This window comes from Syzygium oleosum, unplaced genomic scaffold (assembly GCF_021117445.2).
Source record: "Syzygium oleosum isolate NSW1041296 unplaced genomic scaffold, Sole_v2.1 Sole_v2.03, whole genome shotgun sequence".
Classification (NCBI taxonomy): Eukaryota; Viridiplantae; Streptophyta; class Magnoliopsida; order Myrtales; family Myrtaceae; genus Syzygium; species Syzygium oleosum.
In genome coordinates, this window is record NW_026607487.1 from 1,212,603 (window position 1) to 1,230,140 (window position 17,538).

Here is a 17,538-nt window from a genome sequence, read left to right on the forward strand (position 1 = left end):
CTTACCTGTTATATAAATCCTTGAAATCAATACTGAATTAGTATTTAATTCATTTCTCTCGATAAAAATTTCACAAGACGAGAATATGACTTGCTAACATGATTTGTCGGATCCGTCCATTTCTCTACAATCGACGTATGTATCAATAAATGCTATTAGCATGCCGTACTTCTCCTGCGCGAACCGGGTATTTAAATCATAAATTCGAAATTAATATTCAATTCTATATTTTAATAAAATATATAAATATGCTGACGCATTTCCGATATTATGAACTTTTGCTGTGCCTGGGCACTTCCCTCCACGAAAATTTCGTTCTCCTCCATTTTTTCTGGACACTGAGCCCAGAAGCAACCGACGACGATGTCTCCCCGACCACGACGACAGGGACGACGACGACCGCCAGGAGAAGAAGATGAAGGAGCACAACGACGACAACGGCAGCAACCCAATTTCGAAGTGGGCGCGCTTGTCGAGGTCGCCTCCACCGACGACGGCTTCCGCGGCTCCTGGTACGCCGCCACCGTCGTCCGCCGCCCTTCGCGGCGGTCCTCCTCCTCCTCCTACGCGGTGGAGTTCCAGGATATCTACGAGGACGAGGAGGGCACGCGCCGGGTCACCGAGGAGGTGGAGGAGTCCCAGATCAGACCGATGCCTCCGGAGGAGCCGAGCGAGAAGCGGGACTTCGAGGTGGGTAACGAGGTCGAGGCCCGTCACAACGACGGGTGGTGGGAGGGCGTGGTGGTGGAGAGGCTGAGGGGCCGGAGGTTCGGGGTCCTGTTCAGGGAGTGGAGAGAGAGGGTGGTGTTCAAGGTCCAGGATTTGAGGGTGAATCGCAAGTGGGTTCATGGGTCTTGGTTGCCTCCTTGTGCTGCTGCTGTTGAAGGTCGACAGGTTTGACACTCCGTTGTGATTTTTTCTTGAACAAGTTGGGGGTTTTTTACTTCGATCGTTTAGCTCTATTGGGCGACTGCGGTGCGCAAAATTGTACTTTGAGTGGATAGAAAGTGAATGACCTTTTGTTTTGTGTAGATGTGGACGATTAGGAGTGTTCTTGGTGCTGAGTTAGGCTGCTAGTTCAGGTGTTCGAGTGAGTCCAGCATGAAAAGGAACGATCTTTATGTCGCATTAGATGTTCCGGACGGTCAAGAACAGTTAATCACGTGTTTTCATGAATTATGCGTTGGAATTATATGTCGAAGCAAGTGTAAAGTTCCTGGCTTGATGAAGCTCCTGTTTTGGCTGGCATTTTGGGTTTAGGGCGGATGAGATTGTAGCTCAGTGGTTTTGTGCTTTGTGCACGTTGATTACGATACAGCAATCAACTAATACATAATGATCCCTGGTTGGTTGATAGAGCTGGTCGAAGAGGCATTTTCATCTTCTTTATTGAAACTATGCAAATATATGAAAGATCAAGGATTGAAAATGAGAGGAGAAATGTAGGGAATCAAGTATTTGTGTTTTTTGTGAGGCATCTAATAATTCCACAACCCCGTCTCACAGTGAATATAGATTGTGTTTTCTTACTGACACATGGAAAATTGTACAGCAGAAAGCACAATCACAGATGGAGACGAAGGTTGCCAAAAAGATGAAAAGTTACGAATTCACTAAGGGCACTCCAGTTGAGGTGAGCAGCGATGAAGATGGATATCGCGGTGCCTGGTTTGCAGGAGTGGTTGTTGAAGAGGTATCCAAGGGAAAGTACCTTGTTGAGTTAAAGAACTTCAGGACGGAAGACGATTCCGAGTTTTTGAAGGAAGAGGCCGATGCTTTGCATATCCGGCCCTGTCCACCAGAAATTGTAGTTGCTGACCATTTCGATTTGTTTGATGAAGTAGATGCTTTGTATAATGACAGCTGGTGGGTCGGTGTGGTCTCTAAGGTTCTCAGCAAATCAAGGTATGTCGTTTACTTCAGAGACACCAAGGAAGAATTGGAGTTTCAACACTCTAACTTAAGGCTACATCAGGAGTGGATTGGTGGAAGATGGATGACTGCTTCCTTGCTACAAAAAAACACGCGCCTAGTGTAAATTCTCTTTGATGCTGCTTAAGGTTTGTTTGGAAACTCAATTGGTTCTAGGGCATGTGGGAACTGTAAATTCTATTTGCTTCCATTGGCTTAAAGTCAAACTTCGTGAAGTTTTCACAAAACAAAAATTTTACAACTATAAGTAAATTCTATGATTGGAAACTTCTGAACCTCACAAGATCAAGCATTTGACTAAATTGGAACTAAACTTTCTTAGATTTGAGAGTTCCTTCTTTATCAAGAGGAGCCATGACTAAGTGTCGTCAAATTCATTATACTTAAATGCCCTTAAATTACTTAATCTGAGTCTATGGAAACTGTAGGCTGGATGTCCTGGGAGAACAGTTGACTGATTATTTCATGAACTAGAGAGAGACCTGATCTTTTTCCCCTGTTAAGTGAGAGACCCAATTATGCTTTCTTAATTTCCCTAAAATCGCCAGAAAACCTACTATTGTTGTCGACTGCTGATTATGTGGAAAACGAAAGGTTGTTTTGAGAAGTCAAAACTTAACACGGATCGGTTTGGCTCATCCGTGGGGTTTAGTTGTTCGTGGGCTTTGCCTATATGCATGTAGTTTATTTCTTCTCTAACGGTGGATTGGTAGGTTAGACATTTTGAATAGCACTTATCCTCTCTTCTTCTGATGTTTCCAAGCCGGCCAACATAGAATAGATAGGCGAAGCAGCCAATAGCTGTTTGTTCTTGCCTATCGACAGATAGCAAGTTGCTTCCAAGGTCAAATAATTTGAAACTGAATTGCTACTTCCTTCTTGTTATTGATAGAGTGGTATTCTCTGCTCTTATAAAATAAACTAGAGGGAGAGAACTGGAACAGAGAGGGATGTGGCTGGGGAAGGAAAATGCTCTTGGAGATCGAGATTGGATTTTTTAATTGAAAATGAAGAAGGCTGAGGCAAATGTTTGCACTTGAACTTAATCAGTTGACGCATGTCAGAGGATATGTGGATCTTGCTGTAGATGCTGGAATAAATGTAGCTGGATTTGATAGAAGTTAGACTAAAGAAAGCCTATGGTGGCAATTGATGTGTATTATTGACACGGATGTAATCGATTCAGATTTTCTGTATGGATCATATGTGAATTAGTATGCACCTCATGGTACATCAGTTGGCCTTAAGAATATTGTAATCGGCATCTTCTGGGCCCGGTAGTTCTTTCTATTATTCTGTGATATAATGGAAAATAAGATCTACTTTTTAACGGTAATTATCATGAAAAAACTTGCATTTGCATTTGATAGTTGTTAACCAACTATCAACTAAATCTTGAATTTACAAATGACCATAGTTTGAAAGTGTGATTAAAGGGGAATTCAGAGCATTTGCAATGAGAACTGGCATGGTACTGTGTGCTTATTGACACCTTACTTGGCATGCCAACTCAAAATGCTCGAAAGGTGCTGCAATTGAAGCATCCTCACTTTTTGCATGATTTTCTCGTTCCCTTGCGTCGGCAAGACGTTTTAAGTATCTTCAAATCGGTGACTCCCATCAAGTTATTCGTGACTATGAAGTCTTTTCTCTAGAATGTGGAGCGAACTAAGTGATGGATCATGGATAATGTTGAACTGACTCATTGCCGGTGCACGCTGCTCACGAGAAAGATTTTCTGTTGTCTGTCAAGCATAGATAAGGGACCTTGTGCTCAGTCAGGCCTTGAATGTAACGGTGGATGACTGTCCTCAGTGGGATTTAGATAGTATAGTTCTAACATGAATATTTATTTGTCTCATACAGAAAAAGAACGTATGGAGGAGCAATTCAATAATAGAATGTTGTACTACCTAGATTTCCAAGACTTATGAGGATGTCATCACCATCTCCCGCGAGTTGCTAGTTGGTACCATTCATTTTACACTGTCAACATTCATTGACATTGATCGGTATCGCTTCAGTTGTCATTGTTCATACAGTGGCACAAGAACCCCTGCTGTCATCACCTTTAGCGGCAAAATCTACCACCTCGGCGTTGGTCGTATACGCGAGTTACAGCAGTTTCGGGACTTTCTTCATGAAGGGCAGATTATGGCATTTGGAAGCCAATTATTCCTCGCGAATGGTTGACCTGGGAGGTGATCTCAGGTGCCCAAGGCCTGAAAAGACATGCGCTCTTTCGACGCCTCAGTCTCCATTTTCTTCCGACAAAAACCGAAATTTAAGCTTGGAAGGCTCTCCCTCAAGAAATGTGGAGTGAACACTATGGTGAATGTATACACCTATGCTCAGTCACACTACAATCACACTAACTGTGCATGGAAGTTACGGCTAGTCCTAGCACTGATACTTCATGTAGTTCAACAAAAAGGGGATGAGGAAAATTGTGGGTACTAATTAGTAACTTAACTTTTTAGTTTACTTGCTGGGTTTCCAGGACTCGGCTGATGTCTTTTCTTTATTGAAGCTTATTTACTGAACTTCTCCGACAGTCCAGAACTGCTAAATGTGACATATACTCACCACAATTTATAAGGTCAAGGCTTTAAACCTCGGGTTAAAATTCAATGACAGCTGTCATAAATCGCTACCCGACCTAAGCCGATCGAGCAGGCAAGAACTTAACCCCGTCTAACGGCACAACTTATATCATGTCTTGGCCCTGTGGCTAAAATCAAGTATCACATTTTTATGACATCTGTTGTAGTGTGTTGGAAGTGTTCGGAAATTGGAAAAAGGTTGATGACTAGTAGCGCTTTGCCAACACAAGATCTAAAAGCAAATATACTAGTTACAATGATACAGTTTGCGCTATTAAAACATATCGTGCATTTATGGCTTCAATCATCATTCTTGTTTTACAAAGCGGCATCATGAGGATGTGAGGAATCTCTCATCCACTTGACAAATCCATGAACATAAGTCATATTGGCCCTAATTGAGAGAAAAATCCAGAACGAGGAAAATGGCATCATTTATATATAAATAAATGAGTTCAATTACATGATACAAGTGCTGGCCCACATTACTACTTTCGACAAGCGCTAAAGTTATTCAGGTGCCAAAGGCCGCCCAAAACGATCTTGCGATGCCTTATGGTGCAATATGCTCGACAGCCACATGGAATAAGCTCTGGAATGATGGCTTATGGTGGAGGGTCTATGAGATGCATCATTCGCCACATAGAACTAGAAGACTCGGTGAAAGGAAACTTCTGAATGGGGTAACATAGATCAACTCAACACAACTATGGAGACTGGGCATCATTAGATCTCGACGTATAATTGACAAAAGATGCATCAAAACCACAGTTGATGCACAGGTACTTCCATGCACCTATAGGCCCAAGAGAGGTCAACACGCTGGAGGGATAGTAAAAGTGTCCTTGGTAACTAACCAAAATTTTGGCTCTTCTAAGAATGAGGAGATCGTTTAAATGGACACATCTCTCACACCATTCCAGCCTCCCACCTGCGCTGCAATGTTGCAATCATTCAGCAATGCCGCGATGTGTTTAACTTCTTTCGGCATTGAACCGGTGAGAACCTGTGTCAAATGGTGGAATATAAGGTTACGCGAGTGAGAGAACATGTAAACCATGAACTTTTACCTCGGATGCGACAGAAGGCATACCTACTAACCTTTCTGCCAAGATAATGGAATATGCAACATGCAGGCAATGCCTTTATGGCAAAGCTAAAAGAGTAAATTAGGAATTCTCCTAGTCAAGCTTGCCAGCTTAAGGTCAAGAAGATGAATGTATTTCAACATAGAAACAATAGCCGGAAATGAAATTTGAGGTGTTTTCATGACAATGTGACCTAAAGCTAGAATCAGTAGATGAAGGTCCCACAACAAGAGCAAAGCACCACAAGCCTCGTGCCAACCATGAAAAGTTTGTGCTCATACCTCATATCCTGCATCTGTAATAAGGACCTCATCTTCAATCCTTATCCCAATCCCTTGGTACCTGCAATTACTCTAGGATATGTAAGTTGAACTAATGACAATGTTAGAGTCTAGTGTTGGTTATAATCTAGTGCCATTACTAGACTGCAGTCTCAGAGTTAATCCATTTAGTGTTCTACTCGGAAATTTCAGTTTGACAATGCCATGACTAGACTGCCCATTTTGAAAGAGAGTTGTGATGCCAATTTTCTTCTAAATACTCTCGAAAATTAGCTTTGCATACAGGGTGGCAGGGATGCATACTGTTGCTGCTTCTTTATGAACCTCTACTTATCAATAATTTGTATGAATAACATAACTGGGCAGGAAATTCACGGTGTTTTTTTTTCTCACACAACTTCTGAGAACTTCAATAGCCATTCGGAATTGTTCCTGAGAAGAATCTTTTTAGAATTGGAATGAGAATAGAAGTGACTTTCAATTCTCTTTTCCAAGAAAAAGTATATATCAAAGTTTCAAACTTAAAAATAGTTTCCCTGGAAAAAAAAAAAGCATCCTCATTCAATAGTTTAGGTTGATAATTTGCATTTATAGTATAGTATCTAGATGTGCTTCCTTAAATGTTAGAACAAGTCAGTGAACAGAACGAACAGATCACTTCAGTATATTCACAGAGGTTTGCCCTCTGAAATAGATTTTAAACAAATGAAAACAGAGAGTTGACACACAAATCGTCATAATTTGGCATTTAGTTTAAAAAAGAACTTCCAAGCAAGGCCTGAGTCATTAGGAATTCGAGATGATATGGACAGTTTTAATTACATAAGCTTGATTCATACCACTCTGGACAATCAAGGTTGTATGGGATGTAGACTCCTGGTTCAATTGTTATCACCTGGACCCAAAAAAGCGCCCTGAGTAAACACCATGTAAACAAAACAAGGCAGCTACTTGGATGAAAACAGGAATCATACTTTCTGAACATATGTCATGGCATTTCAATTGCATGTACTTGTTACCCATGACCCGTGAAAGCCATAACAGTTGCGAAAGTCTACACATAGGGACCTACTGCATGCAACTGCACACTTAAGTCCCCATCAAGGACATCTCTTCTTAATAGGGGCTTAACAAAATATATTTGATGTCATCAAGTTGGTTTTGGAAAAGAAACACGTCTAAATTTGATACCAAAACATGCCGAAATATGGAAACAAACTCTAAATAAAGTCAAAAGGGCACGACACAACTGGACGGCTCTCAGATGAACTTTCAATAAATATGCAAATATATGACTAATAATTCCACCATCGACATGATATGAAGCAAAAAGAAAATCAAAGCTGCCAGGAAGTCAACTTACAACACCTGGCTTCAGAGGACGGTCATAGTTAACTGTAGAACAATCATGCACATCCATTCCGAGGTAATGACCTGTATGTTAATGAGGATAATTTACTAACCTTTCATTTGACACAACATACCCAATTTAATGAACTGAAAGTTCAAGAAACAAGCATCCACTGTCAACTGTCAAGCATGCAATTGATAATATTGGAGGAAGTACACTATGAAGTCATAACCCAAGCTTCTTAGAAAAACAAAATTACAATATCATTATCCAGGGATAGTCAAGTATACCTATAGAGGTTGGGTTCAGCTGATGGTAACTGTGTAAAATGCTCTGATCATCCTTCAAAAGTCCAATCTCCTTAAATCCTTTGCAGAGCATCTCAACCTGCGATACCACATGGCATGAAGACAGATGATTGATCAAACATCAGAGTCCACAGGAGCAACATATATCATGTTCCAAAGGCGTTGAAGCCATAGAGGTATCTAATACCCACTTTAAGACAAGTATTGCACCATAAACGGGGAGATAAAATTCATGTAATCACAATCAAACACGATAAAAACCTCCTAGTCCTGCGTTTACTGAAGTATAAAAAACTATTCCATTTTGACAGTATGCCAAGTAAAAAATTTGTTAATTGCAACAAAAACAGCTGTGATGTTCACAGGATCAATCTCATTTAGACTTCCACCAACGGTGCATAAAATCAAATTTGAATAAGAGCTATAAACACAAGCACAGGAAATCCATTTTACCACAAGCAATGATAATCTTCTGAAACAATGAAAAAGAGCATCTAGGAACATGATAATTGACCACAATTTGCTATGATGTTTGTGAAGAATCTAGCATCAAATACATCAGCAAACAATTACTGATAAAATGAATATCACCTATAATAGCAAACATTTTTTAGTTAAGGACTTCTCAAACCCAGATGAAATGAGTGAGGCAAACTCAGATAACAAAGCAAGACAGTATTTGTTTTCAGCCGTTTCAAGAAAGAATGTCAACAGGCAGTAGAAAAAAAAGATTCTTCAATCCACTCATGTAAGAATAATCTAAACATACCGAGTATTTGTGAATTTCTTGAATGGTTGTGCCAGGTTTGCATAGCTTGATGCATTCTTTGTTTGTTTGCAGTAAAAGGTCATAAAGTTCTTGCTGAAAGAAAAAAAAGATATCATGGTGATATGATACAAAAAGAATATAACCTCCTAACTATAAAATTATTGGAATATGGTGGAAAGCAGGAAAAACTGGACAGGATCATTGAGAGGTTCAATGGAGATGCACTTAATTGGACAAACATCGAAGGAGTCGGAAAAAATCCATGCACAAGAGATGAATGAAAGTGTGATGATTGAAGTCCCATGTAAACATGCAAATTGTGTCATGTCAATGATTTATAATTTAAGTGATGATCCCACGGGATGAAATATGCGACGGGATGGGTTCATCCTTATTTTTTAATAATGGCATCAACAGGAACAACAGCAACAACAACCAAGCCTCAGAGAGAGAGAGAGAGAGAGAGAGAGAGAGAGAGAGAGGTTGCTGTTGCATACTTGAGAAGGTGAACTTGAGAAGGTGAAAAGCTGCCACAGGGAGGCCAGGTGCGAGTTAGGTCACTGACATAACCATGCAACTCGCATCCAACATCCATCAAGACAAGATTCCCATCTGCAATCTGCAAAGAGTATTCATAATGTTAAAGGTAATTTCAGTAGAATGTTGGAGGTCTGGATTAACTGCTGGAATGGATCTCACTTTCTGATCATTTCGAGAATAGTGTATCACACTTCCGTTGTTCCCACCACCTACAACAGGGTTGAATCTGGAAAAGAGAAATTGAACAAGAATCTGTCAATCGCTTCACTTCATTGCACATGTTTCATATAATAAACACAAATTTTGACACCACTCTAATGTATGCGTTAGATGCTTTATAATAGAATATACAGAAGAGACATTATAGTGATAATAATAAGCTTCTTTTGATGTTAATGAAAATACTCACGCCATCCTTTGAGCGCCTCTCATTCTACATTCATATTCAAACTTTGCAGAGAGCATAGCCTCATGAGGGCACACTTTTGAATGCATCATTGTCTGCAAAAGCGCCTAGAAATAGCAGATATATATTAGTCATTAATACATGCGTGACAAATAATTTTTAGGCAAAACACAACTACCAACAAAAGTATTCTCTCTCTCTCTCTCTCTCTCTCTCTCTCTCTCTCTCTCTCTCTCAATTGATCGATAACTGGGTACTGTATTCATGTCATCCATTTACCTCATGGTTCAAGCACAAATTCTAGTGTAAGAATGACCCAAGCAGTACATCAATGTGCATGGCGAAATACAAACAAAGTTCAAGGATGATGTGTAGACACATCAAACAAAAAAAACTTAGATAGGCAGTATCACATATAATGATGTTTTTCTATGGACACTTCGAGAGCAGAAGCAAAACGCTATTAACAAGGATGAATGTACCAAGTCCTTCTGAAATAGCAAGTCAAAGCAAGTGATGATGACAAAGATTGCAATAAAGCTTCTAACAAGCGAGGAACGAGAGGTTCACTCACATTGGTGCATCTTCACAGAATCGTGATCAAGAAATTACTTTCTAAGTTTACAAGATAGATTGACTAGCCTTACTAATCACTTGGAATCAACAACTAGCTCTCATTTCATTAGGTCACATATTCAACTGAAATCTCTCAAGATAGCAATAATAAAAATCCAAAAAACAAAAGAATTTTGCCAAAGGATCATAATAGATTTGCAAGGTTTTCCTTTTCTATTTCTTGAGTATCTTGATGCATGGAAGTACCTGGCAAGCAATAGATGCCGATTCCCTCATCAACTTTAGCTCTGCAGATGATTTTGTCCACCGTAATTCGTGTGTACAAGCAGACAAGTTATTCACTTTGCCATTGCTGGCTGCCAATTGATATGCCTCTAAATTTGTATATGCTGATACAGCGGTATTCGCATTATGGAACAACCTAGAGCTTTGCCGAATCATCTCTGAGAGAATCTGCAGTCAGCAACTTATATGGTCACTAAAATAAGTTTCAATCATAAACAATTACACGCACTCCAGCCTGAGTCTGAGCAATGATGACAAAAGCAACCTCTCAGTTTACTAGTTTTTAAAATATACTACCTTAGGTAATCTGCTCATTGGGTATGCTGAGTCAGCTTTGAATATCTCCAATGCCACATCAACTCCGGCAACATGCCCTTGCCAAAGGACATCCTGAGGGTTTATAAGGAAAATCTCTCAGGCTTGAAACTGAATCCTAGTTCCCAACACAAAAAAGGAAAATCTATAATAGTTTTGAAATGCACATGATATGGTCCACTCCATCCTGTTCTCTCAATCTCAGTATCCACATATACACTAATACAGAAAAGGTTGATCAGAAATTACAGGAGCATGCTGAGTATCAAACAAATAGATGAAATGCAAATGAAAGAACAGCTCCGCCAGATGATGGCGATAAAAATGACATTTTAAACAAAGACTATTCTTATGTATGACATCATGCGTGATGATTGATAAAGATCCTAGCCAACCTAGGAAAAATAACAAGTGAAAAGGTACTAAGCCAATCCTTATATATAAAACCAGGCATACATGGGGTGTTGCTTCTGGCATGAACATGCATAAACCACACTCACGACCTAGAACCGCGATGCCACCTGGTTGTTGGCACCCAGTGATATATGAGTAATCAGCATCTTGTCGGAATGTGTACGGCACAACATCTGTCATCATCTTTACAGGAGCAGCTGCAATGATGGCCAAACCCTTGTCGGGGAGAAGATCCAGTAACCGGTTCCGTCTTGAGATGTATTCCTCTGCAGTAATGCCAGGTGTAATCTCTCCCTCATTTAGTAACTACATGTAGAACCGAACGATATTCTTAATTCTCATAAATAATAATAGTTTATAAACTTTTGACTGATGGGAGTCATTGTCAATACTGCACCTTCATTGCTACTTCATCCCCAAGAGTCATCTAACAACTCCCCTTATCTGGAGGTAGGAATTGACTCTTGGGAGTGTCATTCCATTGACGCACCATACACCAGACTGTGCACATGTGTCTGTGCTTGTCTTTGTGTGCATGTGCGAGCAAGTGGACGTGTATACATTCATGGTAGATGAGCACAGCGCGATATACTCCGCTCATTCTTTGGAAAACACACCCATGCATTGATGAAAGCAGCAAGAGTGCACGATTGACCATAGAGAAGTAAAGTAGAAGTACCTCAGGATGGGTTGCTGGAGTTGGCTGTCCAACATCAATCATCCTTTTGGAAGAAAATGAACGGGAACTGATTGCCTGAAGCTGAAAAGAAATTCTTGAGCATCATACTGATTGAATAAGCTAACTGATGAGTAAAAACAGTTGTATACTCGTGATGAAGTCCAAGAAAGTAAAAAATCGATTGCATTAATGGACCAACATAAGCATGTCCCGGAAGCACAGATCATTCCAAAAAGATTCTGAATTGGAATACCCAGTTGAGCCCTTAGACATTATGATAGTCCTTAAAGACCATTAGAGTGTAGATGATGAACATTTCAACTCTCAAAACTCATACAAGCGACACCAAAGACCTCAACTTGAAGAGGCATTTCACTGTCGAGACCCCACCAACATTTCATCAGACTACCTCCACAAATCTCTCTACTCCCCCATTAACCTTCACCAAAAGCAGCGCCTTAAAAGCGTCATCCCCCCATAGCATAGTCAACGAATAGCTCCCACTCCATTCTCATCACAAAAGCACAAAAACAACCGACCCGAAACCGCATACTCATTCAAAGAACCAAATCGAACGAACAGACCATGAATTCTTCGAGTTCCCGCGTAAAAACTCACCTGTCGGGGCGAAGCTCCCTGCAAGAACTTCCTCGCGAGAAAACGAAGCGCCATTGGTTGCGCGCCGGACCTCCTCTGAAGCGTACCGCGATCTCAAATCCGGTACGGATCGAAACCCAAATCACGTCGTCACGAAAGTTCAAATTTTGCTCGCTCGTTTCCACGGTTTCATCATCAGGCATGCATCCATTGCTTCCTGCGAAGCTAAAAACTCAGCAAGAACTTGAAGGGAAGCAATAAGGCAAGGGTTTAAGGCGGGGAGGGGTTGGGATTCCCGAATTCACGAAACTGCCACGGCTTGGGCCTCTTCCCGTTGCAGCTGCTATTTGGCCTACAGGCCCACTTATCGGGCCCATTTTCTTGGCTTTGAATGAATGATGGGCCGAAGCATTGTTACCCACACAAACACGGAAAAGTGTCGGAAAAGTGCCACGTAGGCCGGTCGGCACCCACATCAGCAATATCCGGCCAAAATTAACCAGAATGACTAAGAGCCCGTTTGGTTCAACTTTGCAAATAAGCTTTGAGGGAATGCAAATACTTTTAGATTAAAGACCCTTAGGGAAATGCACATTGCGTTTGGTAAAAGATCCATTGTGACACTACTTTTGCCCAAGTAATGTTTGACAAATCTTTTTTTGCAAAGGGCTTTAGGATTTTTTTTATTAAAAAAAAGCTTACCCTTCGCTGGTATGGCCGCTAGCAAGCTAGATTTGGCACAAGCAACCATCACCGAGGTCGGGCAACCCCGGCGCAGTCGCGCGACCCAAGCGACGAGGCTTGAGGTCAAGCGACCCCAAGCGCCGACTCCTCGCCGGCCCTTTGTTTGTCGTCCCAATCTGGCATCGTTGGCTCTAGCTGGCTACCCTCGGCGGCTGCCCTTGCATACAGAAGATGAACGGTAACAACGAGATGCAAAACTAGAATATTAAAGAATTAGTTTGGTTAGTTTTGGAAGAAAAAATTTGGTTTCAGCATTTGGCAAACGCTGAAAGGCCAAAGCTAGTCCAGACCGGCTTTGAGCTTTAAGCATTCCTAAAGCTGGCTTTTGGCTGAAAGCCTATTGAGAATGCTTGCCAAACGCCCAAGCAATTCCCCAAGGGGCTTTTGAGGGAATATTGAACCAAACGGGGCCTAAATTGGCATAATTAAAAGATTTATGACTAAATTGGTATCAATGTAATAGGTTTATGACTTTTCTAACACTTATCCCCACATAAACATGTACGGACATTTTTGTCATTAAGTAGGCCTATTAGAATAGGTCGTAGATCTGTTTCTTTACTCATATTTGATAAGCTGGATTATTATATGAGTTAGTTATATTCAGTAAATAGGTCATAAATGGGTTTAGAATGGTAAACCCAAATAATATGAGTGTTAAATGGATTCACAACTTATTTAGACCCAACCCACATTTGTGACTCTCTCTTCATTCTCTGTCATCCTCACTTGATCTCGTGCTTGTTAACTCCGCGCTCTCATCTCAATTTGCGTATGAGTTTTCGTAGATTGAGTTAAATGTGAAAATATTTTAGCGATATGGATTGGATTTGGTATGAGTCACTATATTTGTATTGAATGGATATGGGTCAAAACGGATTAGATGGATTAATTTGGGTTGGACCATTTTCAATTGGCGATTCACCCGTTTGACGGATTTACCATTAAGTAGCAGTTCGTAAGCATGTTGACGTCCAATGTGGCATCTGACATGGCATAACTGTGTTTAAAGGTTATTTTATTTTAGTTTAAAGAAAAAATAGGGTTTTGAAAAGAATTTGGGTACAAACTTTCAGTAATATGCGCTTTGCTCAAAGCAAAAGGGTGCTCATCGTGTTTTGCTCAAAGAATCTCTAGCGTGCTCTGCCAAGCCAGTCAGAAATTTTTCGATTTCGACATGCACCTAGTGAGATATATAGCCATTTCAGAAGTCACGAGCGAAACCTATAGATATACAGTTTAAATTTAGGAGAAGAACACTAAAAGTGCCAAAAGTTGTGTACGGTGCTCACTTTAGTACCAAAAGTTTCTTTTGGATCACTTAAGTGTCAATTTTTTTGAAAAACGATCTTTTCGGTGCCAACCCATATCTATTTGGCTGAAAATCCGATATGGCTTTTTTTATTAAATTCTTAAACCTAAGTGGCTCGCCAGAAGGTCTAGTTGGCATCTAAAGCCATAAACGACGTCGTATAGTAGCTTTCCCCCAAACAAGGACCCTAAATTGCCAAATCGAGAGTGAACCCCAATTTCAAAACCTAACTGGCCATTGAACTGAAAAATTTATGCACAGACTTGGTTCAATGATGAAAATAGCGCTCGACAAGCAGCAAGGGATTTGTAATAATGTGAATCCTGCCTATACGCACCTCAGAACAAATGAAAACCAACGTCGTATGTACACAGGCTGACTTGGGCATATTATCAAACATGTGGTGAGCATTTGGACTGAGGAGAAGGTATTGGCCCTTTTAGAGCTCAAGCTTAGAGCTAGATCCAACAATCATCGAGAAACATTCGAAATTGACCGTGTCAGCTCACTCAAACCCAGCACGCGTTTGGACTAAAAAACAAAGAATGAGTCTTCGTTTCCGGTTGAACCAAAACAAGGGGGAGCAGCAGGGTTCTTGGGAACGATCATTGAATACGAAGACCCATATCCAGCTTGAAGACGGTGGCTACAGGGCGAGTTCGAGACAATCGCGCAACAGCTGGGCGCCTCTCACTGTCTTCAAGCCAGGGAGAAAACCCGGGGCGAAAATTTTCTTTGAACTACGGTGACCCAGCACTCCCTTTTCGTGCAATGTTGTTTTGCTAGACCGAGCCATGTAGATTGTGCGACGTCGTTTAGGACGATCACCTGGACAGGAGCTTTTAAAAAATTTGCCAAGTCATATTATAATTTCAATTATAAATGCCACGTAATCAATTTGGCTGAAATTTCTCGTCATTGACATTTAAGAGATCGTTTTTTCCTCCGATTTGGCACTTAAGTGAGCCGGCAAAAACTTTTGGTACTAAAGTGAGCGCCGTACACAACTTTTGGCAATTCTAGTATTCTTCTCCCTTATAAATGCATAATTAGGGCATGGTAAATAAATCACATGTTTAGATTGATCAGCAAATCTGTAATATTAGGAAATTGTGTCTTGAATATCTGCATATTTAGAAAAAATCACGCTTGCTATAAGCGTATAGATAATTTTGTATCTCTTTTCATTATAATAATTTTCATGTTAGGAAAATTAGGATTCTCATGAATGTATGTTTTTGTAACACATTAGAATAGTTGAATTGCAGATATAGTGAACTTCCATAATTGCATATTCCTTCCCCTGATTGTATATATTTTTCTTCTTTTATGCCATAAAGAGAAAACAATAAAAGAGAGTATATCTTGCATGTTAATCACCTCAAACTGCATATTCACAAAGTATCACATAGATCTAGGATTGCACTTGCGTTTAGGGTAAAATTACATATTTCCATCATTTAGAGTCTGTTTGTTTCGCGAAAAATGAACGATTTGGAAAATATTTTCCCGAAAATAATCACTTATTTTGCTTACAAAAAAAAAGAATGAAAATCGTCATTATCGTCCACAAAAATGTTTAAGTATAAATTATTGTCAATAACGAAAATATTTTTATTGGCTAATTATTTGAAGCGATATGACCAATCATTTTTAGGAAAATGTTTTTCAAAACGTGTATTTTCCGCGAAATAAACGGACCCTTAGAGTAAATTTAGTTTCTTCTTATGCACAATTTGAGAATCACCAAAATAAAAAATTACCATTTTTACATTATAGGCTTAGGAATACGTTACACACGTAGGATACTAGTTAAATTATTTTTTTTCATGTTTAGAAGCTCATATTTAGAAATGTAATTTACTTCACGATGCGCTTTTGCATAGCATGTTACATCTGCATATTTAAATCTCCTTTGATACATTAGTTTAGTTTAGAAACTCGCATAGACTTTCCATTTACGGCTCACTTGAATTTTGTCCTGGGGAATTATAACAAGGTCTTTATAATTGTTGCCCGAGACGATTCGAGTATTATATTATGCCTTTTTTATTTTTTAATTTGTTCAATGCTTTTCATACATTTGTACTCGGTAACTTTTTAACTGTTTGAATGATTACCGTAAATGCATGAACATGTAGATGCATGCTCTCAAATTGTCACTCAAGATTGTATGAAAATTTTTCCATAAAAGAGAAAAAAATTACCAATCCATTGGTGTTAGTTTATTTTAGGTAACCAAGTCCCCGGACCCAATTTCTGGTTCGCAGAGGTAAAGTGATCTCTCGTGTTTCTACCGGGCTCTTAACCGGCCCGGTAAATAGTTAGTAGAGACTCTAAAATAATTACGCATTAATTATGTAAGCACGGTGGCATCTGATGTGGCATGACCTAGTTTAAAGGTTATTTTATTTTCGTTTAGAGGAAATATAGGGTTAAAAAAAATTGGGGATAAAAATTCAGAAATATGCGTTTTACTGAAAGAATCCCTGTTCTTCTATTTTGACATGTACCGAGTGAGATACATAGCAATTTCAAAAGAATCCCTGTTCTTCGATTTTGACATGTACCGAGTGAGATACATAGCAATTTCAAAAGTCGCGAGAGGAATCTATAGATATACATTTTAAATTCATAGTTAGGGCATGATTGATAAATCACATCTTTAGATTAAACCGGAAGTTTGCAATATAGGAAATTGCGTCTTGAATATCTTCATGGTTAGAATAATTCATATTTGCTAGTCTAATTGTGCTCACTTTTACAACTTTAAGCATATAGATCATTTTGCATATTAAAATATGATTTCATATTTCAATTGCAACTTAATAATTGGCATGTTAGGAAGATTAGGATTCTCATGGGATGAATGTTTTTGTATATATTTATTTCGTTTTTTTTTGCCATAAAGAGAAAACAATAAAAGAGATCATATTTTTTTTTGTATATATTTATTTCATTTTTTCTATCCAAAACTTTTTCCATCACAATTGTACTTACTTAATTATTAGGGAAAATTAACCACTAGGGTTTGCCCCAATGGCCACCCTTCCTATTTGGAAAGGGGGAGGTGGAAAGTTTGATTCCCTACCTTCTCTGAGGGGCTGGGGGTGGAGACGTTTAGTTTCAAATGTGGGTTTCGGCTCCTATGCTCCGCAAAGTGGCAGGACAAAAATCTAAGAGTGAGTTGAGACTTAGAGTATGACAGACCAAAACAAATTAGGGAAAATTCCAAATGAGGGCATGAAGTTAGACCTGTCTTTGAGACTCACATAGCACTTCATGCCCATATTTGAAATAGGGTTAATACCACGAAAAACCCTAAACTGGTACACTTG

General features: G+C 39.6%; 2 protein-coding genes across 15 annotated transcripts; one reads left to right on the forward strand and one right to left on the reverse strand.

Moving 5' to 3' along the window:
- Positions 1–246: 246 nt before the first annotated feature.
- On the forward strand, positions 247–3,190 carry LOC115693679 (protein AGENET DOMAIN (AGD)-CONTAINING P1). 10 transcript variants are annotated; one of them, XR_008816280.1, is made up of 4 exons: positions 248–894; positions 1,553–1,905; positions 1,976–2,064; positions 2,858–3,190. XR_008816280.1 is itself a non-coding variant. In XM_056310158.1 (3 exons), exons 1-3 carry the CDS (start codon positions 364–366, stop codon positions 2,931–2,933), a joined length of 960 nt encoding a protein of 319 aa, XP_056166133.1. In that variant the 5' UTR covers positions 247–363; the 3' UTR covers positions 2,934–3,190. The 10 variants fall into 10 exon arrangements, 7 of the variants coding, with proteins under 7 accessions (XP_056166133.1, XP_056166135.1, XP_056166132.1 ...); XR_004007296.2 differs by having other exon boundaries at positions 1,976–2,060; XR_004007295.2 differs by having other exon boundaries at positions 249–894; positions 1,976–2,060; positions 2,825–3,190.
- Positions 3,191–4,949: 1,759 nt separating this feature from the next.
- Positions 4,950–12,409, reverse strand: LOC115693685 (intermediate cleaving peptidase 55, mitochondrial). Of its 5 annotated transcripts, none has more exons than XM_030620729.2 (14): positions 12,166–12,408; positions 11,548–11,622; positions 10,911–11,174; positions 10,437–10,529; positions 10,101–10,307; positions 9,282–9,385; positions 9,032–9,098; positions 8,844–8,951; positions 8,333–8,425; positions 7,546–7,642; positions 7,268–7,338; positions 6,744–6,799; positions 5,905–5,965; positions 4,950–5,541 (listed from the first exon to the last, which is right to left on the reverse strand). In XM_030620729.2, the coding sequence occupies exons 1-14, from the start codon at positions 12,217–12,219 to the stop codon at positions 5,428–5,430; spliced, it is 1,464 nt and encodes a 487-aa protein (XP_030476589.2). In that variant the 5' UTR covers positions 12,220–12,408; the 3' UTR covers positions 4,950–5,427. The 5 variants fall into 5 exon arrangements, 4 of the variants coding, with proteins under 4 accessions (XP_030476589.2, XP_030476588.2, XP_056166231.1 ...); XM_030620728.2 differs by having other exon boundaries at positions 11,548–11,628; XM_056310256.1 differs by having other exon boundaries at positions 10,911–11,065; positions 11,548–11,628; positions 12,166–12,224.
- Positions 12,410–17,538: the final 5,129 nt, after the last annotated feature.

Coding starts and splice junctions, on each gene's coding strand:
- LOC115693679 (XM_056310156.1), top strand. CDS start 364: ATGTCTCCCCGACCACGACGACAGGGACGACGACGACCGCCAGGAGAA. Junction 895..1,552: donor CTGCTGTTGAAGGTCGACAG/GTTTGACACTCC, acceptor AAAATTGTACAG/CAGAAAGCACAATCACAGAT.
- LOC115693685 (XM_030620728.2), bottom strand. CDS start 12,219: ATGGCGCTTCGTTTTCTCGCGAGGAAGTTCTTGCAGGGAGCTTCGCCC. Junction 7,339..7,545: donor GCTGAACCCAACCTCTATAG/GTATACTTGACT, acceptor ATTAACATACAG/GTCATTACCTCGGAATGGAT. Junction 6,800..7,267: donor GTCCTCTGAAGCCAGGTGTT/GTAAGTTGACTT, acceptor TTTTGGGTCCAG/GTGATAACAATTGAACCAGG.